This window comes from Lepidothrix coronata, unplaced genomic scaffold, assembly GCF_001604755.1.
Source record: "Lepidothrix coronata isolate B3197 unplaced genomic scaffold, Lepidothrix_coronata-1.0 Scaffold10, whole genome shotgun sequence".
In the NCBI taxonomy this organism is placed as follows: Eukaryota; Metazoa; Chordata; class Aves; order Passeriformes; family Pipridae; genus Lepidothrix; species Lepidothrix coronata.
In genome coordinates this window covers 7,393,280-7,406,935 of record NW_016690190.1, presented here as the reverse complement: position 1 = coordinate 7,406,935, position 13,656 = coordinate 7,393,280, and the positions used below count along the sequence as shown (strand labels likewise).

Below are 13,656 nucleotides of genomic sequence, written 5' to 3'. Positions count from 1 at the left end.
GCTCCAAAAGCAGCAGTATGAAAATGAATTCTCACCTATTTATAGAAAAACCCCAAAACAACCAAACCATACTAAATAGTCTCATTGGTGAGAAGTGGATACATTGGCATCGTTCTTAAATGTTATTGGTGCTCAGCTAAATGTATCCTCCCTAATCATGTTAGCACTTCTTAACATTCAAGAGGATTAATTTTTTCCCACTGAGTCTTGTGAAGCATTATCTACAGAAGATCATATTAGAAGGGACAGGACTGAATTTAATGCATCGGATTTGAAGTAATTTACAAAACTCATTAAAATTCCAAAGATGTAAAATGGGTATTCCGTGATGGGCTTCTGCGAATCTGGAGAACTGATTCCCACCCCCCATGGGAATACTTTAAGCACAAAGGAAATTCTGCAGTTAGAAACAGAAAAGCTCCATGACTTAAACGAAAAATCTGCTTTGTAAATTGAAATATATCATTAATTTGTGTTTTTCAACTGAAGTTCCTTAAATACAATCCAAGTGAGTATGGGAAAGCAGAAGAGACAGCTACATTTTATTTCAGTTGTATGCATGGGAATCTCAACTGGAGTAGTAACTTTAAACAACTGTGGTGACAGCAAGGCAGGGTTAGGACAATAATGTGAAAGGACAGAAAAATAATTTTTTTCTCTTCTCCAGGACAACTTAGGCAATTCTTTTTTCTCACAATTTTTCACAATGCTTTCTTTACTGTGTAACCCATAAATGTTGTTAATGCACTAGCAAAGTTTTAATGGGAAATATTATCTTTTATTAGACCAGTACAAAGAACTGGAAAAAACAGTTGCTGTTCTGGGCTGGCTATTCAGAAGAACTCGACAAAGAAAGCCCTTCCTATTTTCTTTACCTACATCTCTTGATCAAATAGCAAACATCACCTATCCACACAGATCTTGATTATATACAAAGACCATCACAGCTATAACTAAAAAGGCAATTTATTTCAGGGATATCCAAACTTTGCCCATATCCAGCCTTTACTCCTGTTTTCAGAGGTGCCTCCCATATGTGCCACAGGTTTTGTCACCCACTGCTTTATCCCACCCTGACAGAGAAGGTGGTTCAAAACAGTATGCCTCATGTTTTGATTTATAACATAGGAGCTGTACCTCTTTATTAAAGAAAGATGGCATTGCATTACACCGATGAACTTTTAATTCTGTATCAATGATTACAGAACCCAAGAGGCTCTGCAGGGAAAAGGAATGTGCCATGCCTATAAGAGGGAAATGTAGATATGGACTGAGGCACACAGCACATGCTGAATCAAATAAATGTATGAAGACAGGTACAAAGAGAAAGAATGACTGTCCTGTACCATCTCAGCCCTGTTACAGGCTTATTTATCTCCAGAGGTCTGCTCTTCTTTCTGAATTTTTAGACATGCTCCTGTTGGCTTCCTGCAATTTGGCTGCTCTCTCCAATTTTTGAATGAAAATTCAGTCTTGAGTTGAAAGTTCAAGGAAATTAGCTTTAACATCACAAAAGAAGAAAACCAGAGCTGAACTGTTTCAGACGGGCTCAAGATAGTGTTCACTGACCCACAAATCCCCTTTTAACTACATAGGCATTACACTAGTTTGTGTGCACACTGGATAGAGTTTGGTATAAGACATATAAAAGTAAATAGTGAAAGAATTGGCATTATAATCCAAAATCATGGTCAAAAAGACAAAACTAGTCACATTTAGTTGAGGTGCAAGCTCCTTGTAGTAGTTTAACTCAAAAAAAAAAAAGGCATTCAGTAACACAGGAGTACAACAGTAAAATAAAAAAATTGAAAAGAGAAATTAGGAAAGAATTAGGAATTGTAGGGTTTTAGGGAATGGTGAACTATAGTCTAAAACCAAGAGATAAAAACTGCCAATAAAGGCATTAAGGAAGGCAAGACATCCTCAGACCTTGGAGAAGATTATTTCAGTATCTGATTTATAACTAGATTGACAGTCTCTTGTGGAGACTTCATCAGACAAACTGTTATTAAACCATTTCAGTTCCATATTCCAAATCTCTTGGAAATATGGGGTTGGGTTTCTGAAGTCACTGTGTGTGTACATAAGCATGGGTGTATCACATGTAGCACACTGAGTCCAAATCTTGATTTAGGTATCCAGGTAAGGTGGTAAGCAGTAAAAATTACTGGCAGAATATACTGTAACGGAAGGCAAGGACACTGTATTCATTTATATAAAGTGACTCATAAAAATGTGCCAATTGAAATATAAATGGTCTATGAAATTAAAATAAGATTTAAGATCCCGATGACTACATTCAATTATAAAGAGCAGCTAAAATTTGTTAACAGTTAAAACATGACAATAGTGGTATCTTGCAGTTTGATCTCCCATAAGTGTGTAGCTGTATGGTCTCAAGTACAGATAAAGGAAGAGATGAAATTCCATAATAAATGTTAAATGGCAATGATTAAAAAAATTACCGACTCCTTTTATCAGCCGAAGAGTTGACCTTTGTTACCTGTTTTCACCACCTACCCAGAGGTTTCACAGCATTTTGGTGTGGCACATCAGTAAGACCACATCAACAGTTCAGGCCCTTGTTCAGAACTTCAGACCACAAACTCACCTGCTCCTGGGTCATCTTCTGCAGCTCTTTCTCCCAAGCTGCCTGGTCATCGTCCAGGTGGTAGGAAGCAGGCGGGGTGAGTCCACGCAGAATCAGGGGGTCACGGTCATGGCAGAGGGCTATCAGATGTCCAATGTACAACTTCAACTTGCTGCGATTCTGATCAAGTTCTAAGAGGGGCTGAATTATCTGAAATAAGAGAACAGACACAGTGAGGAACAGTCTGAGACCCAAGCAGCAGTGAAGGGAAAGATCAGTGTCTAAGTTACAATCTTGTTCAGCTTCATACTGGAAGAAACTTGAACATCCCCCTTCCCCCTATACTCTTAGCCCTTAACCTACCAACCAGCCAGCTGAAGCAGAAAAAAACAAGGACCCTGGGGAAGGGGTGTGGTGACGACAGTTGTGTGATTAGTACAGGAAACAACAATTATAGGGGTGAAAAATGAAATGATATTAAATTGGATGCATTACTGATATCCAACAGTGCTTTAGTCAACTACTTCACCAAAAAATAACTCTTCTGATAAAGAGTGGCAGTCCACAACCAATGCAATGGCAATACAGATTTTTAGCTAGTTTTGCCAACAAATATTTAATTGTAAATTAAGTATGCAATAAACATGGTCTAAACAGAGTAATTTCAAATTATGCCAAGAAACTGGATAGCAACAGTTAAAATATAACTTTTAATAGTCTTTTATATAGTTAAAATATAGTCTTCTGTAGTTTTGAAAAGGCAATGACTTTTATAATGCAAGCCAGATTCTATACAATAGACTAAAAAACTAAAACCAAAGGACTTTATTAAAGTACTATTTTATTTCACTATACTTTACCCAATCTGAATCTAATCCTTATTCCTCAATGCAATCCAAACTGGAGTCATCCAGTTCCCATAAAAAGTATCCGAAGAACCCTTTTTCATCTTTTCACAAAAACAAAGAGCTCAAGTGCATAAATACATCCTGGGCATCCTTTGCTATGACCTCCCACAAGAATACTGCTTCACATTGTTATAGATGTTTGTGGGCATATATTCAAAAACGCAGTAAAGCAAAACTCCAAGGTTTAAAACTGATGAAAAATTAAGAAGAACTGGGCTTAGTGCCTCCCTTCCATAAAATGAGGTGCTGAAGCTACAGGTACTGATGTACATGGGCAAGGAGAGCTGGAAAGCCTTGTCAAAGTACTGGCAACTTCTCTTTGTGTTCCCAGGCAGAGGCTGCACCTGTTGTTTGTTAGTGGGTCGGGGATATCTTTCCAATAGGACACCTCTGACCCTGCTAATGAATAAGGAGTGAGATAATCTCTGAGTCAACAGAAACAGGGTGCTGGCATTACTTTCAACAGAGACCCTGGCTTTGACCCCTTTTAATAAGGCGGTCAGGGCTCACTTATTTAGATTCCAACACTGTTCTACATGGATTAATTTCTGTAGAGTTTGAGGATCTGGGAGGCATGGCTAAGCAGCTAACTAATGTCAGGCTCCTTGTCCTGCTGAACTTAGCTGTGCTCAGGAGCCTACACCAGAACATGAGGGTGCCAGTGCCTACCAAAAGCCACAGGGCACCCATGGTAGAGGAGACAGGCAAGAAACCCTCAGACAGAATGACCTCACGTGCTTTATTAAAAACCCTAGTGCTACCTGCAGCCTTGGGGCAACCTCTGTTTGCAGATACAAACACACACATCAAAATAATGGCTTGTTATATGAGGATGGGATGAGTGGACAGCAAGGTGGATTGAGAACTGGCTGAACAGCAGATGCCAAAGGGCTGTGATCAGTGGCACAGTTGGAGGCCTGCCACTAGTGGTGTCCACCAAGGTTCAATACTAGTCCCAGCATCTCAACTAATTCATCAGTGATTTGGATGAAGGGGCAGATGCCTCCTCAGCAAGTTCACTGATGACACAAAGCTGGGAGGAGTGGCTGATACCCCAGAGGGCTGTGCAGCCCTTCAGAAGGACCTCAATGGGCTGGGGAAGTGGGCAGAGAAGAACTGTCTAAAATTCAGCAAAGGCAGGGTCCTTCATCTGGGGAAGAATAACCCCATCCATCAGTACAGGCTGAGGGCTGACCTGCTGGAAAGCAGCAGCAGGGGATCCTGCTGGACAACAAGCTGTCCATGAGCCAGCAGTGCGTCCTTATGGCCAAGAAGGCCAAGGGTATCCTGGGTGCATTAGGAAGAGCATTGCCAGCAGGTTGAGGGAGGTGATCCTGCCCCTCTAGTCACCCCTAGTGAGGCCACATCTGGAGTGCTCTGTCCAGTTCTGGCTCCTCAGTACAAGAGACATATGGAGCTCCTGGGGCAGGTCCTGCAACAAAACTGATTAAGGGACTGGAGCATCCCTCTTACAAGAAAAGGTTGAGGGAGCTGGGCCTGTTCAGAAGAGACAACTGAGAGGAGACCTCATCAGTGTCTATCACTATCTGAAGGGAGGGTGTCAAGATGCTGGACCCAGGCTCTGTTTGGTGGTGCCAAGTAATAGGCCAAGAGGCAACAGGTAAAAAGTGATGCACAGGGAGTTCCATCTGAACAGGAGGAAGAACTTCCTTATTGTGCAAGTGACCATGCACTGGAACAGATTGCCCAGAGAGGCTGTGGGGTTTCCCTCAACTGGATATTCCAGAACCTGAGCTGTGTGCTCTGGGATGACACTGCTGGAGCAGGGAGGTTGGACCAGATGACCCACTGTGGTCCCTTCCAGCCTGACCCATTCTACGGTTCAGTGACTGCAAACTGCAGCAGGGCAGAATACTCTGCTCTCCTGTACACAGGGCAATAGAAAGGGATATTTTAACAGCATCAACACAGTTACATTTCACTTCCATTACCCAGCAAAACTGTATTTAGCCAATTATATCCATCAGCTTTGGTTATTTACTGAATTTGCACTATTTACCTCAATTTCTTATTTGTTATGAAGATTATGATCTGAAAGTGTACTGACTGTGCAGGTGAAAACCAGTGATGCTTCTAATTGAACTAATGTCTTTCCTATCTTTCTTACTATTTGATTTGCCCACAGAGGGTAGAGTGATGGAATATCACATCTTAAAAAACTAGTTTTCTATAGAATGAAAATGTGCAAAAGCAGTAGTCAACATCTAATAACTAGCTGTCCCATCAATGTAGTAGCTGCTTTGTACTCTTTTTAGATACCACAATCTATTGAATATCCATCAGATGTGCAGATTCCAGTCTGAAAAGAATCTGACCTGCCAACCTGCCAACCCTTTTGGTCATTCTTTGTGAACAGAAACCCTCACTGATAAAAAGAAAGCAGACCTATCTAGCAAGTAAAGATGGAAGATTTTCATACAACAGTTGCATCTGATCGCTCAGAAATAAATCCCCTTTCGAAACACATTCCTCCTTTACCCTTCCCCCTTACCTCAAGCTGGAAACAGGCCAAATGAGGCGTGTGAAAGTTCTTAACTTGCATCCTTCCCAAAGCTGTTCACAGAGCAATCATTCCTCTCACTTGGGATCCATTAAACACTGTCAGTCAAGTAGGAAGTGCCCTTATATCTGCGTTCCTGCCATATCTAATATGAACTAGCCACTTAGCAAGAGGCACTGTGCTTCCCACACAGCAGAGCTGCCACTGCCTTATCTCAAGAGGGTGTAAGAGCATTTGCTAAGTGGAAAAGCAGGGCAGTGCTGGATTCATAAACCACATCGCGTTCTCATGATCTGCTCAGAGCTGTAGAGCTTTCTAGGAAAGCAATGGGTAAACAGACCAAACCCAGGAATATCTTCTAAAGCGGCCCTGATTCATTAATTGCCCTGATAGGTTTAGGCCATCCTCATCAATGCATGGAATGAAGTCTGCTTAATGTACCCTCAAGTTCAGAATATTGCTAATGGCCAGTTAAGTCTGACAGTCTGTTTCACTAAAAAAGGCAATCACTACAACTCTGAGGGAGAAACATGAAATGCCTGACAAATCTCTGATACAAACCCAAGCCATCTCAGCCAACTAATAAAGACATCTGGGAACATACTCCAAAACACATTCAACTTGGAAACAACATATTCTTTTTTTTTTTTTTATAAATTTTGTAGATTTTTTTTAAAAATCTTTGAGCATGAGAAATGGGAACCTAACTGCAGTTTTACAACTCATTGGGGCAAAAAAGCTTTAGAATGAAATTATACTGCTTCTTCAGAGGTAGACCTGCTATTGTAGTACAATGGTCAGCTGAAATACGGGTAACTGCATTTAAAAGTTTTTTTATGCTAAGTCTCTGCATATAAATATGTATATACACACTGTATAGATAAGAAGAGGTACTTGTAACTGAACGTAGCTGGAGAGACCTATCTAAATGTTTGGTCACTTTGACTGTGAAAGATGAATACACCTCTCTCCCATACGGAGACTGCGGTGTCCAAAAGTTTGGCTGAGCAGTGTCTATCATAAATATACAAAACCACACAGGTGGTTACATGAAAAAGGAAACCAGTGAATGGGTGGTATAAGTGCAGCACTGTTGATAGGACAGAAACACGATACCGACTATCCATAATCGTCTGCAGAATAAAGTATGGGTTTAATCAATGTGTAATTCACCACAACCACCAGCTTTAAATTATGGGTTCTCCAGGCAGAAGGGTTAATGACCTGCTCACCTTTCTCCCTGCTAACATTCTCTTCTTCTCTGAAGGAGGCAATCACTTTTCTTTCGCACAACCAAGTAATTAACTTTACTAATTTCAGAGAATACCTTCTAAATTTCTACTTAACAAAAAATCTGCAGCTCCCATTTTGAGTAAAGTCTTACAGGCACCTCTAAAAGCCTGTTTGTTTTCACAACTACATCAGCTGACCTTGTAAAAGTTATCTCCTTACACAGCTTGCCTTAGTCATCAGAATCATGCATAAATGTGCATGTTCTTTGTGGATCAACATCAATAATCTTTTTCTTACAGATACATGCCTGTGATTTCTCTGAGAAAGCAAAAAAGGAGGAGAAAATAACAACTTCTTGACACAGCAATGGCAATACAAGTTTCCATATCCTGCCATTTGGCACTGGCAGGACTGCTGTCATACTCCCCTATTAGCTTGACTACCCTGCTTGCCCTTAGAGTGTATGTACTCTGCATGTATATACTCACTAACGGGCAGAGTGATGCAGACAAGTAGTCTTTTTTTTGCAATCAAAAATTTCAGTATCTTTTTCTTAACTTACCCATTAATCTCTAAATATTTTAGAAAAAGAATCCCTGTAAAAACAGCTATATCAGGAAGAAAATAAAATAAAACAGACAAGTAATCTCAGGTGTCAAAGTAAACAACACAAGGTCAAAATGATGGTGGTTTTGTATCGAGAGTGTTACCAAGAAGTGGAGATGGAGTGAATCTGAAACTTTTCAAGGAATTTATTTGAAAAATGACTTAGCTTGCTAGCCTGCTCTATAGACTATGAGTCTACATTGCAGATCCTGCAAAGGCACAAATAAATATGGAATTCTGAAAAAAATTCAACCATAAACCCAAAATGTCACCAAACATCTCCTCAGAATGTCAGACTGAACGTAACAAATATACTTGGAAAACAAGTTAAATGGAGGTAGCCCTTTATCTCCTCTCAATCACATCTTTCATGTGAGTGTGGAAAATTATTTTCAAATTTTTGTTACACACAGATGCAACTACGCTACCCAACAGAACCTGTTTCCCAAACTACCATTATATAAGAGAAGATGAGCACAAAAACTGTGTAGGCACCTTTTTTTTTTCTAAAAAGAAATTATTCCAAGAGGACCTGACAAATTTAACAAAAGATGGAATGCATCATAGTGGATCCTCAGATACCTCCTTGTATCTGGGTTTTATTATAGATATTGCCAGACAAGAAAATTTTGCCTATATAGATAAATATCTTATATTGGGAGATATGGAAATAAACTAAAGATACCGAGTGACACAGTCTGGAAGTATTTGCATGGCAGATGAAATTAGGCCTTCTTGCTCAGACCATTTGTGTTTACTTGGCAACAAACACGAGGGCTCAACTACAATAATCTTGTAACCATTGAACGCAATGGAGTTTTATGAGGCATGAATTTGGCTCAGAATGTGCAAAGCTTTCCCAAATTCAGAGCAATTTATCACTGATGTCTTCCCTTCATTATTTTAAATGGAAACAGAAGAAAGTTCTCAAAAAGACACATCCTGACCTCAGTTCAGTTCAGCTCAGTTCACTGATGCACAGAGATACTTGGTTTCTTCAGAAGACCACAACACAAAAGAGGAGGGACAGGCTTAATTTTCTCTAGATTTGTTTTAAAGAAAAAAAAAAGATTTAAACCTAACTTTCATAACTTTTTCCTCATAAACCAAAACAAAACAACATATGTGAGGAGCTGAAAGAGATTCTGGCTATTTTGACAGAGCTGTCTTGCTCAGTTCCCTTCTGACAGAATCAATTAGGAAATCATTTTTATATAGCAAATTATTTTAGAAATTTTTATACGCCATGAACAAATCCCATGGATTAATGATTTCCAGAGTTCACCCTCTTCACCTTGGGAAAAATCCAGACCAGAAAAAAAGAACAGAGAAAACACAAACCAGGGAAAGTAGTTTTCTCATTAGTTCCCTCTGTTTGAATAAAACCTTTTCCCCATCATGTAGGTGAAGCAAAGAATTGCAGTGGGTTGGTAGGATTCCTAAAGCACCGAAAATGAGCAAGTACTTCTAAAATATTTTTATACATAACAAATCCAGAAGTGGTTTTTCATGACACTGGCAACTTTTGCTTACATGGGCTGTGGAGCAAATGCTTGAGGGGAGTCACGTGAGGAATAGCAGGGACTACTGTAGATGAACGTTCAGGAACGAGGTACCTCAGCAGAGCTGAAGGGGGTGTCTGTGCACACCTCACATCTCTTTCCTCTCTAACAGCCCATATTCCTGTTCCCCAGCTGAGACACAGGAGAGGAATCTGTGGCTTAAATGCAAGATGAGATCAGAACATAGAAACTGAAAAGCTGTTTTATTTCTCTAAGTTTTCTTCTATCTTCAGAATCTCTTTGGAATCCAGCAACCCAGAAGCTTAGTTCTGGAGCAAAACAGGATGACCTAAGAGAACCTAAAATCTTCAATATATTAAAATCTCCTTCATTTGAGCATTTTGTTCCTGTAAGTTATGTTAGTTACCAGGTTAAAATTTGGAAGAGTAAATTAAATTCTATAGAAAGTCAGACTTATGATAATGACAATGATAATATTATCAAGAGAAAAAAAGTATTCCCACAGCAAGTACAAATAGTTTAATAACTATTTGCAGCTTGTACATGACACTGTGGATTTAAATAACATTCTCCTGATCAAACTTCTGCAGGTGTAGTTAGGCAAGTTTTGATTTCACAGAATCCATTAGATTTTATGCTGATTCCTTCTCTACAAGCACGTAGCAGCTTGAGAATAAGTAAGAACAACCTGTTTATATTTTTAATCCATTCAAGTTTTCTAGCACTTGTTATCCACACAACAGTGAACAAGAAAGCAAACACATCTCTTGCTGTGCTGTATTTTGTCTATTGCTTATTCCCATTACAAAGGATAAAAGGAAACAGTGGCTAACATGCTTTTGTTTGAAAGCAGAACACATGCACTGTGAGACTGTGTCCATGGGAATGCTTATGCATCAGGGACTATGTTCTTCTGTCTCCCTGTGTCTGTTCCATTGCTAATGGAAAGCAGAAGGTATTTCTTAAGTAGTCTACCAGAGAACACAATCAGTGCTTTTCCTGTTCAGATGAACTATAACCTCCCTGTCTGCAGGTGATAGGAATCTTGGTCTTGTCATTCTCTAACACTGGGTCTTCATTCTGCTGTTGCAGCTCCCTACCTGATAAAAGATACTTTCAAAGCAAAGCCACATGAAGCCACCAAACACCTGGTTTATCTGTCTTTAGGAGTTCTTTTTAGAGTTGTTTGCTCTATGTTCAAATGCAAAATCCCACAAATAAACACACACATGCACACATACATATATATAAGTTCTTATCTAAAAGTTACATTAAACAATCAGATGTAGCTGGACTGCCTGTGGTGAGCCTACTATGAGTTGGAACTGTAAATCCTGACATCTCCATCATTTATTATGAACTTTACCAGCCAGGAAAATATAGCATCTGGATTGGCTACTTGCCCCTATAAATTTTTATTTTAGGCACATTTCTCTTGAGCTTATTTTCATAGTTAATAGTTGGAAAGCAGGTTTGGGCTTGATTCTTTTTCTAATATTCTTCATCTCCCCTCTCCCTCAGTTTCTTTCCTCCTAACTGACAACTAACAGGGCCTGGCTGCAGCTATTCCTCTTCTGTCTCTATCCTGTCCATGAGTGCCAGGGCTCAGCTTCCCTCTCCTTCCTGTCACCAGCAGTGTGTTCACAGTTTGTAGAAGCTTCTGACCTTGCATGATTGCATTCTGGGGTATGGATGAGCACTGCAAGAAATCTAAATGGTAAAGTAATTGGGAGATAGTACAGACTATCACACAAGATGCAAGCAACAACTGTCCTGGAAGTGGCCAGAAACAATAATGTCTGAGTGCAGAATTCCTACTTGCTAAAAAGACCAAGCCACTCGTAGGAGATCATATTCAGCTGCAAATCAAAAGAGAAAATAAGACACAGACCTGGCATAATCTCATTTGGCAGAAATGAATGATGGCCTTTTTGCAATTGTTTTGCTGAAAAGCACAAATCTGTACAAAAAGAAACCAGCCATCTGTTTTGAATGTTTTAGAATGTAAGTATCTATTTGTGTTCTTCTTTGATCTGTAAGAATAATACGAAGACAGTGATACAGTCCAGCTACACCTCTGTTGTGAGTGCTTAATTCATCCCAGAGCTGCAGATTACAAAATTCCATCTGGAAATCTTAGTCTTATCATTCTGGGATCAGAAAGAAGATGAACAGTGTATCAAGATCAGTTCTTTTGTGTTCATAGATATTAAATTCTTGGACAGAGAATACACTCTTCTAAGATACATTAGTTACTAAATAGCAAAATAATAGCAGCAGAATTGTTCCCCAGTAGAGTGAAAAGACCAGGAGCAGATGTTGACATCATCTTAAGGACAGCATTTTTCTCTAGGCTGGCCCATCCCAGTCTAACAGCATTTATTGGGTAAAAGATGTCATGCCAATACGGGTATAAAGGAAGAGAGAAGTTGGAAAGGCACGGTTTCCAAAATGGAATGGTAGAAGATTAATCATAAAGTAAAATATTAAGTATTACTTCAGTTGTTCACTCCACCATGACAGGATTGTTACACTAAAGTGAGCAGGTCACTACAAAAGGCTCTCCCCTAATCAGAATTACTACAACCAAAGAAGTAAAGGTTATTCTCTGAAAAATGGCAAAGTTTGAAAAGGCTTGAAAAGCACAGATAACTGTATGATAGCCAAAGCAGGATTTTGAACTGCACTTCCTCAGAGCAGCAACTGGCAATCCACGAACCCTTCGTGTCTCCTTACCTGAACTTGATGGCACAGGAGACTTTCAGTTTCATGGCTTATGATGATGCCCACATAAGCAGAGGTCCAGAAAAGCAGGGATGGAAATGAGGTCCTGTGATTAACTGGAACAACTGTATTCAAAGTGCTGCTCTTGCAAGGATTAACTAGTTACATCATCTTATTTGAGCTCATCCTGTTAGGGTTCTTACTATAGGGTTCCCCATCTGAAAAATGGAAGTGAGGAGCCCTGGCTGTCACCAGGATGACAAAACAAATCTGGCATCTTAACTCTCAGTCAGGACAAATGATAATGTTTAAGTAAAGTAAGGTTATTTCACATGGCTGCCTTAAAATTTTGCACAGGGTATGTCTCTAAGGCACTTTCACAATGCTTTTACACATCTGGATGAAGAACTGTAATGAACATGTTATACCATTATTACGCACTACACAATTAGTCTGTAGATTTTTAGAGAGGGGAATAAATGACCCTTCAGACGACAAAAGATCACAATAAAGAACAAGAGACAGTGGTCTAAAGAGCTTTGTTCAGCATGCTGGAACGTCAGCTCCTTGAAATGTTTAACATATGGATTATTTTCCCTTTTTTTCGGGAGGGAAAAGGATCTTGGAAGGAAAAAAAAAAGCAAGTATTAATAGAGTCAAATACAAATCTAACATAATTCTGGGAAAAAATTCAACATGAGGCATTAGAATCACTATCATATCACTTTAACAAGACTATTTCAGAATATTGTGCAATAATAGTACCTAGCACTTATATAGCACTTTTCCCAAGCCAACTTCCACTTCTACAAAAACTTCAGCTCATTTTACAATTAGAGAATTTGAGACAGGAAGAAAGAGAACAAGTGAGTGGTTGGAGATGATGCCAGGAAAGAATTTATCTTCTGAACTGTGGTCTAGTAGTGTGTCCAGTAAATTACATTGTAATACGAGCCAGGCACGAAAGCTTGGTGTTTTTGACTATTCTGCATGGTCTAACAATTAAAAAGACCATATTGAAAATAAATTTATTCAAAAGGCTTATGAGGTCACAGTGTAATAAGTGACAATACTGAGAACCTAAAAAGTATGACAGTAGGATGAGCAATTCTCTACATGCTGCAAGCATAAAATGTGTCCTGTGGAGAAAAGATCACATTTATGTAGTGAATGGATGCCTGTGTAAGCATTTGAACATGGAACTCACCATGAAAAAGATATTTACTTCAGTATATGAATCCAAGCATCAAATAATGTAGAAAAAAAAAATCAATGTTCTTCTCAAATGTCCCAAAGCATAGACATTTTCAGTGCTGTAGTGATCAAAAGGAAAAATTCATGGGGTTTAACAGCTGTGGCAAAGGTTAAATTAAGTCCTGAGATGTCCTGCCCTTACCGGCATTATTTCTATCACTCTTACTCTCCCATCATAGTAGTTACAGTTCTTCATGTTGCTACCTGTCACCTATTTCTGGCACTTTCCTCTAAATCTGTTTGAATAGCCATGAACACTGGCTGACTGGGTGTCCACTCACTGTGTATTTCCTTTTA

The 13,656-nt window shown here is 39.3% G+C and overlaps 1 protein-coding gene across 14 annotated transcripts in view; it reads right to left on the bottom strand.

Annotated features, from left to right (window-relative positions):
* The window catches only part of ERC1 (ELKS/RAB6-interacting/CAST family member 1), a 289,654-nt gene that overhangs the window by 14,224 nt on the left and 261,774 nt on the right, over window positions 1–13,656 (bottom strand). For 12 of the 14 annotated variants that reach the window (XM_017804631.1, XM_017804640.1, XM_017804634.1 and 9 more), the window contains one exon: window positions 2,612–2,800. In XM_017804631.1, the coding sequence (XP_017660120.1) occupies window positions 2,612–2,800 (189 nt within the window). Of the gene's footprint in view, window positions 1–2,611; window positions 2,801–13,656 lie in introns of those variants that run through there. The other 2 variants (XM_017804644.1, XM_017804645.1) reach the window with 1 other exon arrangement.